The sequence below is a fragment of the Leptodactylus fuscus genome, chromosome 2 (genome assembly GCF_031893055.1).
Source record: "Leptodactylus fuscus isolate aLepFus1 chromosome 2, aLepFus1.hap2, whole genome shotgun sequence".
Classification (NCBI taxonomy): Eukaryota; Metazoa; Chordata; class Amphibia; order Anura; family Leptodactylidae; genus Leptodactylus; species Leptodactylus fuscus.
Window position 1 is genome coordinate 33,175,171 of NC_134266.1, and position 12,250 is coordinate 33,187,420.

Below are 12,250 nucleotides of genomic sequence, written 5' to 3' on the forward strand. Positions count from 1 at the left end.
AAGTCCTAAGTCCCCCCTGGAGAAGGTCTCACTTACATTGCCAGTTCCATACTAGTGACCTGGTGCTACTGACCGGTTGCACCAGATCTTGGACAACCCCTTTAACCCATTCCCGATATCCACCGTACTATTACTGTGCTGAGCAGTTGCCTTAGCCACTGCCGAGTCTCTGCATAACTGTGGAATGACTATTCCCGTATTAATATTTATGATCTATTAAAAAATTTTAAGAAAAAGCGATCGATCAAAGTGATTCTCCAAAATAGTATATCTAAGGGAGCATTCACACGGTGTTACGTGCCGCGAGATTTGGCACGTAGACGCCGCGTGACCCTTTGCGTGCCGTACACGCTCCCATTCATTTCAATGGGAGCGGGGAGCGTATGCGCCGCACTAGTTTGCGGCCGTGCATTTATTCACGGCCGCAAACTAGCGCGGCGCATACGCTCCCCGCTCCCATTGAACTCAATGGGAGCGTGTACGGCACGCAAAGGGTCACGCGGCGTCTACGTGCCAAATCTCGCGGCACGTAACACCGTGTGAATGCTCCCTAAAAGTACATCTGGCCCAGCAAACAGAAGCGCCTTATGCATCCCAGTGCATAAAATATAAAACAAATTTGAAGTGTCAGAATATGGTGACTCCAAGAAAAAAAAATTCTTTGCAAAGTTTTGGATTTTTTCAAGGGGTTAAAACATAAATAAAGCTATATAAATTTGGTATCTCTGGAATCATACCAACCCAGGTAATACAGGTAACACGTCATTTTGACTGCACAGGGGGTGCCATAGAAACAAAGCCTCTAAAAAAGTCGCACATTCACAGTTTTTCAGTTCTACCCCATTCAGAATTGTTTTCCAGCTTCCCAGCACATTGTTTGTAATATTAAATGTACCATTATGAAATATAATTTGTCCCACAAACATTAATGGAATGGAAAAAAATATGGGGTTTGGTAGGGAGTCAAAAACAAACATCGAAAAATGGCCCCACAGGTAGGAAACGGCGTGATATGCCTGCGGTGAAAAAGCTGCAAGAAAAATCATCGTGTTTTACAGTATTAGCAAAGTGGATGGGATTCATGCGAATCCCATGCCCACTTTGCGGTAAAAACCGCAGTGCGGACACGCTGCGATTTCTAAGACAGGCGCGGTTTTGGAAATCGCAGTATGTCAATTATATCTACGGAAACGCCGGAGGCTTCCCCATAGTTATAATGGTAACAGAAAGTCCATGGAGGAAAACACTGTGAACTTTCTGTTCATAGCGTTGCGGGAAAAACCACAATGCTTTCCCGCCGCATATCATCCCGTGGGGCCTTAGCCCTAGAGGAAAGGGGTTAATGATAAAAATTATTGTGTACTGCCAGTATGGTGGCTCCACTAGCTGTATCCTACAATGACCTTGACCACACAGTCCTCTTATTTAACCAAAGAATTGGAAGTAGTCAAAAGAATAAAAAAGAGTTTCTTTATTAACTCATTGTTGATAGGAATAAACCGAGCAAGACTTTTTGTACAGTCTGGAGTGCGGCCATTCTCTATTTCTTTGGCCGATTGTTGCATGGGTCATAGATGTCTATGCAAAAACAACCTCAAACGTGTTACATGTGCAACAAGTTGTCGATTTTATAGAAAAAATTCAGAGTGAAAACTCCATAAAATACTTTATAAACTCGGAAATTTGTTTATTCTATAAGAGGTCTATTCCATTACTGAATCGAGCGCGGTTCAATGTTGTTACAACGAGGTACACAGAAAGCTTCTCCGGTAAAAAGCTTTGACGTCTGCGCGGGTTAAAGAAAAGCATATTAGTTGTCACTCAGAACAAACTGTTGCGAGGAGTAAAGTAGAAAACTCAACTTACAGGTGCGACATGTGGCAAATTTTCCGATAATTTTTATGAGTGGAAAACAAAAGTTCAGACGAAGTACATTTATCGCGGAGAACAATTCTAAAAGACTTCTTTCAATCTGTAAGTGAATGTATAAATTAATGTGCACCGGAGAACTCACCGATTTTCTGAGAAGGGGAAAAAAAAAAAAGAACAGCTAATGGATTTCAAACAATGCTGACATAATTGCTCGGGAAAATTGAACAAAGAGCATGGCAGGCTGTTCGTAAGTGCGGTGTCTCCCAAGAGTAAGAACAGATCCAAAGGGAATGTCACTGCATTGTTCAAACTGATGGCGAAAAAAGAAAGTGTAACAATTTCTACTCAATTTATTCATCAAAAGCGGGGTTTTTTTGCAGTTAAATCCACAATAAACGCCTCCAGAGAGTGTTGCACAGCGTGAGGAGTAGTTATGAGGAGATAATGGAATTACTTGGTAAATGAACTCTAGGGCCATTGGGTTTCACTACTCAGTGCCATTGTTATACATAGATGTTGTGGCATTATAGTTATTAAGCTGGGATGGAAAATACCTGTGCAGCTTGCTATGAATTGCTATAATATCACTTCGAGCACCCGATGGATAATCATCTCACCCTTATGCACAACACTGGTATTGTGCCATGAATACAATTAACATATAAAGCTCAATCGCATTCTCTTTGGATCTCCACGAAGCGCCACATTTAAGCTTTGCCTACTGTGTGTACAGCATAAAAGCCGCGCTACTCAATATCCCATTGTAAATCTATGTAATAGTAATAGCGGTACATGACTTACCGGGGAAATTCATCATACATTTTACACTAGTTTTTGGAATGTAAAAAAAGGTATAATAAAGGTCACAAATTTCGGCACATTTGCAACCCACATACCAGCAATGTGAAAAGTGTAAGTTTGGTTATTATTCGCTTAGCAGGAGGGAATGGGTGTAAATCATATCTAAATTCTACTCCAAATCGTAGGAGGCGTGCCTGATTCCTTAAGATGCGTCATCATTAATTCAATCCGGTGTGTGAAATTCCAATTCTGTCTACACGATAATCCCATTAGGTTATGAGACGTGTTAACTACATGAGGAAGTGTCCCTATTTGTACTGCTTTATTTGCAGTCTTCTAGTTATAATAATATGGGCCCATGGAAATAAACATATGGTGGCTTCATGCACAAGTCTAATTTTGAATGCCAAGGATAAGAATGAATCATGTCCAATGGGATCAGAGTTCCCAAAGTTCGCTTCTTCTAAAGTTTTTTTTTTTCTAAATGTAGATTGTGAGCCCCACAATATACATTTTTTTCCCTATCAGTATGTCTTTTTGGAATATGCAAAATAGGACCGAGATAGGTTTTTGAATTTTTCACCTGATGAAGGGTGAAGTGACGCCCGAAACGCGTTGTGTCTTGTTCGTATAATCAAGTTGTTTTTTAGCCATACATCTGAGCGCGGGTCATTAACTACTGGAACATCCACTCCATAGTCCAGTCTCGGTCCTATTTTACAAACATATACACCCGTAGGGTGTTAAGAACCGAGCAGCTCCACGTACTCTAGATCGTATAACTACAACCTATAAAGGTGAGGATACAATTGTATTTCACCACCTTTGGTTTCAACGATATTACACTACGGGCCACTCAGTGTCTCTCTGGCTTTTGAGATTTTGGAATATGGGATGGAAATCCACGCAAACACGGGGAGAACATACAAACTCCTTGCAGATGTTTTTTTTTTTTTTTTTTTTTTGCCCTTGGCGGGATTTGAACACCAGGACCCCAGCGCTGCAAGGCTGCAGTGCTAACCACCTAGCCACCGTGTGGCTCCTCTTCTTCTAAAGTTATAATCCTGCCACCTTACTTCTATATTATTCAAATCCTTAAAGGGCATACACTGTCTACCAATAAGTATTTGGCCCTCTGTGGTAGAATAGAAAAACAACATTTCTTCATATCCAATAGTTGGTAGAACCCAGCAGATGTTTCCTTACAGGACGCACACGGGCGGCCACCTTTGCAAACCCATTCAAGTGAATGGGTTTGAAAGCTGACCGCTGGGGTTTCTGTCTCCTGTCCAGTTTCACGGAGCAGAAGACTGAAACCGGCAGGATTGGCTAAATCGGAGACTGGGCACAGGTGTAAACCCGCCCTTATCTGATATAATAAAAAAAATGATCCACTCTATTATGAGATCTCTGCTAATATCTTAGGGTTGTGTCTGACAACAAACTTGTTGCTACAAACAGAACTGTCAATTCAACTCCATACACAGGATGTTACTGAGGAATAGTGCAGGCAATGTAAGTCTGTAATGAATTGGTAAAGTTGATAATTGTGTTACTTAGATTATTTCTCTTCTATATGTGTGAAATATAAAATGGTATTTCATTGTCGGCCAAGACTTTATGTTGTGGAGAAAGTAATGAAAGACATAGAAAAGAGCCGTCACTTAAGTAATGTATTCCTTATGTGTGATTATTTTCAGGTCATCCTGTCTATAGAAGAAGGTTATCGTCTCCCTGCTCCAATGGGTTGCTCAGTCCCTCTTCATCAGTTAATGCTTCACTGCTGGCAGAAAGAGAGGAATCACCGACCTAAGTTTGCGGATATTGTGAGCTTTCTAGACAAGCTCATCCGCAACCCCAGCACCCTTAATATACTTGTTGAAGATGTTCTGGGGTAAGAAATATAGCACTAGACGCACCATAGTATATACAGTATATTATACACATGATGTATACAGAAGGAGCTGAGCAGAGTGATGTGTATTTTGGGGGAAAGGATTCGTTTATGTCTTTGCTTATTATTAAAGGAATTGTCTTGAAAAGATAACACCCTTAGGGGTTGTTCCAAGAGATGAAACCAATATCATATCCTATACATGGTCCTCGATGGGCGGCACAACTATAATAGATCAGTAACAAGAGTAAGATATTTATAGGCATTGTCCAAGAGTTTATATTGATGGCCTATCCTCAATAACATATTGGTGGGGACCGACACAGATTTGGAAGCAGATGTCTCAATACACTATGCTCCAAACAGCTAAATGGTGGGGTTATCTGGCGTCGAACCCCCACTGATTAGATATTGATGACCTACCGTAAGGACATCAACATCAATTCTTGGAAACCCCTTTAATCTGAGAGATGCAATCATGTTAATCTTGTTACTGATGGACTACTAAGAAGCAGATCTACTATAAGTATTCCTCATGGGGAAGACCCCATTGACCACCATACACAAATATAAAAAAAAAATAAAATAGGTTATGGATTTGGGACAATCCTTTTACGTTAATGAAAAATGCAATATTCTTATTAAGCCCATGATAAGATGCTCGCTTTATGGATGGGGGAGGGAGACCCACCGAATAACACAGCATCGTAGAGTAAAGGACATTGGAAAATAGATCACAGGATCATTAAATTCAACGTACTTTGACCTATGAGCAGGGAAATAAGTCAATGAACATAATAAAGAAAAACCTTGACTAATATAGCTGCTATTAATCCACATGTATAGCGGCGGCTGATGATGAAGAGGAGCCTGGGCCCTGAATGAGTTGTGGGTGCCCTCTGTTCTATGGCAGCGTTATTTATTTGGGTCTTAAACTGGTCATGGGAGACGCACAATGCGGCTGTGCTTTTTAGCTCATTTACTGCCTGCTGTTATCTTGAGAGATCCCTTAATCATGTTAATCACCGCCATCTTTTACAATAACACAATCGTTTCCAGTATGAGTACTGTCCATTATAAGCTGTGAGCACATCTGTCTATACCGCACAAGACCGAGCTTCACCTGATAAATTGTCACCGTTGTGATATCGGTCGGGCTCCTTCTGTTAATGTCTCATCAGCTCAGCTTTGTCTTTGTTCTGGTGTAGTAATATACCTGCTGGCAAAGGAAACCTCATTAAAGAAATTTTAGTAAAGTAGATAGAAATGACCACAATAAGGGAGGTCCCGTAGAGTTCACCAACCACGCTCATATTAAAGGAATACTCCAGGCAAAGCTGTGTTATGTCTGGTATAGAGTCTGGGGTAGTACATTCAAAGAACACTTAAAGGGGTTGCCCAGCTCAAAATGTGTAATAAAAGAAGCGTATGATGTTATAAAATAATAAAACAATACAGGGTGAATTAAAAAGCATGCTGCACAATGAAAAGCTCGATGTTCATAACACAAAACATGAAATAATATGTTAACATGAAAAGACTCACGATCTGTCCAAGTTTTATCTGTACTCTGCAAATGTTCAATGTCCTTTCCATTGGTGACATGGCAGATGTCTAGACTTATTCCAGCATATCCTTGGATATGGACTCCAGTGTTTCAGGAAAAATATATCTTTGTACCGTATTAGCCAGTGGATATGAAATATAAAGATTGAGAGTCTTCAGTAGAATATGCAAATCTGTCTTCCATGATGTAATTAGGAAGACAGTGCCTCAGTATGTGCACACCAATAGAGGGCGCTAGCTGAGGATGTGCAAGTCTGTCTTCCATGATGTAATTAGGAAGACAGAACCTCAGCCATGCACCCCTATAGGGGGCGCTCTCTTTAACATCATGCCTGACCTTCCAGAGGCCTTGTGTTTGCAATGATGCTGGGATTTTACCAGGTTCAGTATCTCAACCGAGGACGGCCATTTCGATGTGTTTGCATCTCTTCAGCCTGGTGTAGAGAGTACTGACCTGGTAGAGGTGAGAGGCTATAGACAGGGTCGGGGGGATATTGTCACTCTATAAGGAGAGACCACCATAAAGGTGTGCGGAGTCTTATTAAGCCGAGGCACTGTCTTCCTAATTACATCATGGAAGACAGATTTGCATATTCTTCCCATGATCCCTTGCACAGTGGAGAGCTAAAGGCTTAATAAGACTCCACACACCTTTATGGTGTCTCTCCCTATGGAGTGATGATCATCACGCCATTCCTAGGGGAGCGAGGTATTCGATTGAATACCTTTTTAATGGCAAACAGAAATGATGACAGATTGCAAGCTTTCGAGACTACTAGGCCTCTTCATCAGGCATGGTATGACACAATTTGTGAAGGCAAGCCTATTTATACACAAAAAGGGCATGGGAATAAAGTGTTCAGTGCGACAGGTGATGGAAAGCAGTATACACCCTAGTTAAAAAACATATTATCAGTTCAAAGGTTGGCCCTCTGAGTTTTATGGTCCCTTTGATTGGTGATGTGGTGCCTAACTCTTGTAGAAGGACATAAATCCATGCGACAGATTTAACCCCCTCTGGAATGTGTCAAAGGTGGTCATGAGTTTATACTCCCAGATTCTCCTGTCTCTTTTGCATTTGAAATTCCCCCTTAAAACCAAAATCTTTATGTCATTGATGATATTATGATTTTGATTGCAGAGGTGTTTTGACACATATAATATGGCTGATCTAATAACACATTTTTCTCTTTTCCACAGCCTGCCGGAGTCACCAGGGGAAACTCCAGAATATCACTTTTTTGTCACAGTCACGGAGTGGCTAGAGTCCATAAAGATGGGTCAGTACGCTAGTAATTTCATGGCGGCTGGGTTCACAACGCTGGACTTGGTTTGCAGAATGAGCATTGAGTAAGTCCTTTCAAAATATGGCAGAAATATCCATGTGGGTTCGGGGGTTGTCTGGATTATGACGAGCAGGTGATGGATATTAAGCCAAATATCCCATATAGAACCATCTCCCTATTAAGGCACAGGTGCACCATTACCGGACATATACAGGTTATTTGATCTGGCTGCATGTGGTGCGTAACCCATTTAATATCAAATTGTCTGAAGATTTATTACAAGACATAAAGCCATGAAACGTTCTCCGCAGGAATCGGTAATGAAACACAATATACAAGAACACTAGCATTAATAAGATATTGTAACCCGTTACCTGCTGGTATGTAAACTTATATAAACTTGATATATCTTTATAAATACATTACGATTCACTAACCCTGTGTTATATTTAGAGAAAATAAAAACCTTGATGACATGAAGACCTGCCAGTTAGAGATGAGCGAACAGTGTTCTATCGAACACATGTTCGATCGGATATCAGGGTGTTCGCCATGTTCGAATCGAATCGAACACCGCGTGGTAAAGTGCGCCAAAATTCGATTCCCCTCCCACCTTCCCTGGCGCCTTTTTTGCACCAATAACAGCGCAGGGGAGGTGGGACAGGAACTACGACACCGGGGGCATTGAAAAAAATTGGAAAAAGTCATTGGCTGCCGAAATCAGGTGACCTCCATTTTAGACGAATAGTGGATTTCAAATCCGGGTCATATGAGAATGTGAACTTTGTGACTATGAGACAGGGATAGCTGTACAGGCAGGGATAGCTAGGGATAACCTTTATTTAGGGGGGAATGTTATTAAAAATAACTTTTTGGGGCTCTATCGGGTGTGTAATTGTGATTTTTGTGAGATAAACTTTTTCCCATAGGGATGCATTGGCCAGCGCTGATTGGCCGAATTCCGTACTTTGGCCAATCAGCGCTGGCTCTGCTGGAGGAGGCGGAGTCTAAGATCGCTCCACACCAGTCTCCATTCTGGTCCGACCTTAGACTCCGCCTCCTCCAGCAGAGCCAGCGCTGATTGGCCGAATTCCGTACTCTGGCCAATCAGTGCTGGCCAATGCATTCTATTGGCGTGATGAAGCAGTGCTGAATGTGTGTGTTTAGCTCAACTACACCGGTGGAGTAGTTGAGCTAAGCACACAGATTCAGCTCTGCTTCAATCAGCGCTGGCCAATGCATTCTATTAGCTTGATGAAGCAGAGTGTGCACAAGGGTTCAAGCGCACCCTCGGCTCTGATGTAGCAGAGCCGAGGCTGCACAAGGGTTCAAGCGCACCCTCGGCTCTGATGTAGCAGACACATTCAGCTCTACTTCATCGGGCTAATAGAATGCATTGGCCAATCAGCGCTGGCCAATGCATTCTATTAGCATGAACTGAGTTTGCACAGGGGTTCTAGTGCACCCTCGGCTCTGCTACATCAGATTGCTACATCTGATGTAGCAGTGCCGAGTGTGCATCAGATGTGTAGTTGAGCAGAACTGGCTCAGCACTGCTAAGTCTCTGCATTCGCATAGGAATGCATTGGCCAGCCTTCGGCCAATCAGCGCTGGCTCTGCCAGAGGAGGCGGAGTCTAAGGTCGGACCTGAATGGAGACTGGTGTGGAGAGATCTTAGACTCCGCCTCCTCCAGCAGAGCCAGCGCTGATTGGTCGAGTTCCGTACTCTGGCCAATCAGCACTGGCCAATGCATTTCTATGGGGAAAAGTTAGCTTGCGAAAATCGCAAACTGACAGGGATTTCCATGAAATAAAGTGACTTTTATGCCCCCAGACATGCTTCCCCTGCTGTCCCAGTGTCATTCCAGGGTGTTGGTATCATTTCCTGGGGTGTCATAGTGGACTTGGTGACCCTCCAGACACGGATTTGGGTTTCCCCCTTAACGAGTATATGTTCCCCATAGACTATAATGGAGTTCGAAACCCGTTCGAACACTCGAACAGTGAGCGGCTGTTCGAATCGAATTTCGAACCTCGAACATTTTAGTGTTCGCTCATCTCTACTGACAGTGCCTCAGAGACACGTGATAGGGAGAGGGTTGCCCCCAATACAAATCAAAGAGATGGACAGCCCAGAAAATTGTCTATTTGCACTTGGGAAAGGGTCTGGTGTGGCCCGAAACGTGTCGTGCTGATTTGTTTTACTAACCCGAATAAAGAGTTATTCACTCAAATTATTGCCTCATGCTCTACACTTACGACCAGTGAGCGCGGATCTCCTGTTACGGACCCTCGGTCCCTGTTGTTGTTATATTTAGAGAAGACCCTTATAATGTCTCACAGTATTGTCATGAAGTCATTCCACCAAAAAATTATTCTGTGGCCCATTAAAAAGGTACATGATATAAATTGTAATGAAGGTAATCTTACTGGTGGTTGTATTTGTGTTTCCCACTTCCTTCAGGTCCTCAGCTGTGTCATGTGACCGGCAAGAAGACTTCCCAACTTACACAGTGAAAGGAATGTTTATTCCCTCTATGCCAAGAAAGTGGTGTAGATGGGAATAGTTGTGGTACATTTTAGTGTATGGGCCTTTTTGCATGCATGACTTCCCTCTTTCTGCTCCCTGCCCACCGCTTTTTATGATAGTGGATAGATCAAGGTGGAGACAAAGGAGGATCAGGGTCAATTCGACAAATTTATTATAAATCTTGGATACGAAGTTGGTTTCTTATTTTATCCTCCTCGATGTGAGTCTAATAGGAATGAAAGGAGAAACTTATTTCCAATTTGCACATAAGGCCCTGTATCAATTGGAGAGTTTGACTGCTGATCACATGACACAGCTGAGGAGCAGACGCCACATTCCTCCTGCTAATACATGACCATTTCCCACTAAGCCACGGCCTCTCATTAGTTGACTTTCAGTGGCCGGTATGCCCACCATTGGATAGAAAAAGGAGTCTTGAAGTTCATTTCTTAAAAAGGTGACCAAAAGGGTTGAGCCGATCTTGACTTTTCAGGATCGATTTTAAAATCCAATTTCCGATCATTTTTCATTCGAACCCGATCTCGATCCCAATTCTGATCCCAATGCAATTTTTTTATTAATCGGAGATTGGATTTTAGAAGCAATACTATTCACTATACAGCATGGAATCTAACAATTGAACGCTTTAATTGTTAGAATCCACGCTGTGTAGTGAATCACTAAGTAGCCAGAGGATTTTTTTTTAATCCTCTGGCTACTTAGTCCCCCATGGTGTCCACTTACCTTCAAAGATGTCTGCTCTGGTGTTCTTCTTCGCCTCACTGCCGCTTCACACTGCTCTTCTCGCCTCGCTGCCCCCTGCCTCCCAGGTTAGGAGAGTGTGGGCGGGTTAGGAGAGTGTGGGCGGGTACTGGGAGGGGAGACCCCGCCCTGTACCCACCCACACTCTCCTAAGCCACAAGCCCCGCCTTCCTAGCTCTTTAAACACTAACCTGGGAGGCAGGGCGGTGAGGCAAGAAGACTGCAGCGTGGAGCGGCAGCGAGGCGAAGAAGAACACTGGAGCAGCGGAGCAGCCATCTCTGGAGGTAAGTAGCTACTAGGGATGTCATGTTAGTTTAGTCTCCCATTAGAATTTAGTCTCCCATTCATTCCTATGGAACCGCAGCGGAGCCTTCACACTGAGTATACACTATATACTCAGTGTGAAGGCTAAGCCGATCTTGATCCCACCTAAAAAGATCGTGTTCGGAATTCTGATCGCGATCGTGAAATTTTCTCGATCGCCGATCGGAATCCGATTTTTTCCGAAAACGATCGCTCAACCCTAGTGACCAGGCATATGCAATATGAAATATGACTTACAGACAGTAAGAGGACTCTTCACATTCCATAATGTCCAATAATTGTAATTGAGTAACGTCCATGGCCGACACATACCCAATTGCTTGTTTTGTCTGTGAAGGATGACTTTGGGTATTACTCTTGTTTCTTTCCCGTAGTGACATCAGAAGAATCGGTGTTACGCTCATTGGACACCAGAGAAGAATAGTGAGCAGCATACAGACTTTACGATTACAAATGATGCATATACAAGAAAAGGGATATCATGTATGAAAATAGTTGAAGCAACTGTTTTGTGCCTCAGTATCTTTCTTTAACAGAAGAGATTCTTATTCCTCATAATGGATTCTCACTCTCTAAACCACTGGACTCTTCTGAAGAGAGAGAGAGAGGGAGATCTCAACACTTCCAGACTGAAGTTTTTGAAAACTTTAAATAGATATGTCTTCAAGTTACGGACAAGAAGAATCCTGGGCCCCACAGCAAGACTTCTGGCATCTGATGAGTGACTCCGCATGGGTGTGAAACGTTGTGTGGCATCTTTATCCGACTGATCATGAACTCAATGGCAGTTTTGTCAACTCTAGCTTCCTTCTCATGTAGCAAGACGGTGGTATCGGTCTAACCTACGGACTGCTGTTGTTTTGTAATCTTGTAGCTAATATGAAATGTGCATATTAAAATAAAAGAGAGTACAGAAAATATAGAAATAATATTTTAGGTGAATTTTGGATCTAGTGATTCGGTGTACCTAGTAAAGGGGTTGTCTGGTTTAGAAAGTGAATAGAAGGCAGTGTCCGACTCTATTAGCCAGAACAGAGAGTATCTCTTGCTCTGGAGGACCCACCATGACTGCTTGTTGATTTCAGTGGGATTTGTGTAATACTTAAAATCCCCTGCGGAGGTGCTATAGGGAAACATAACACTTACTACCTGGATAGGCCACAGATTAGACCCGATCAATGGGAGTCTCAACAAGAGCAGAGCAGCTTTTGATT

At 42.7% G+C, this 12,250-nt stretch overlaps 1 protein-coding gene across 1 annotated transcript in view; it reads left to right on the forward strand.

Annotated features, from left to right (window-relative positions):
• The window catches only part of EPHA6 (EPH receptor A6), a 675,722-nt gene extending 663,697 nt beyond the window's left edge, over window positions 1-12,025 (forward strand). Inside the window, exons 15-17 of the mRNA XM_075263563.1 lie at window positions 4,374-4,567; window positions 7,334-7,483; window positions 11,411-12,025. Of these exons, the coding sequence (XP_075119664.1) occupies window positions 4,374-4,567; window positions 7,334-7,483; window positions 11,411-11,525 (459 nt within the window). The 3' untranslated portion in view covers window positions 11,526-12,025. The remainder of the gene's footprint in view (window positions 1-4,373; window positions 4,568-7,333; window positions 7,484-11,410) is intronic.
• The last annotated feature ends 225 nt before the right edge of the window (window positions 12,026-12,250 follow it).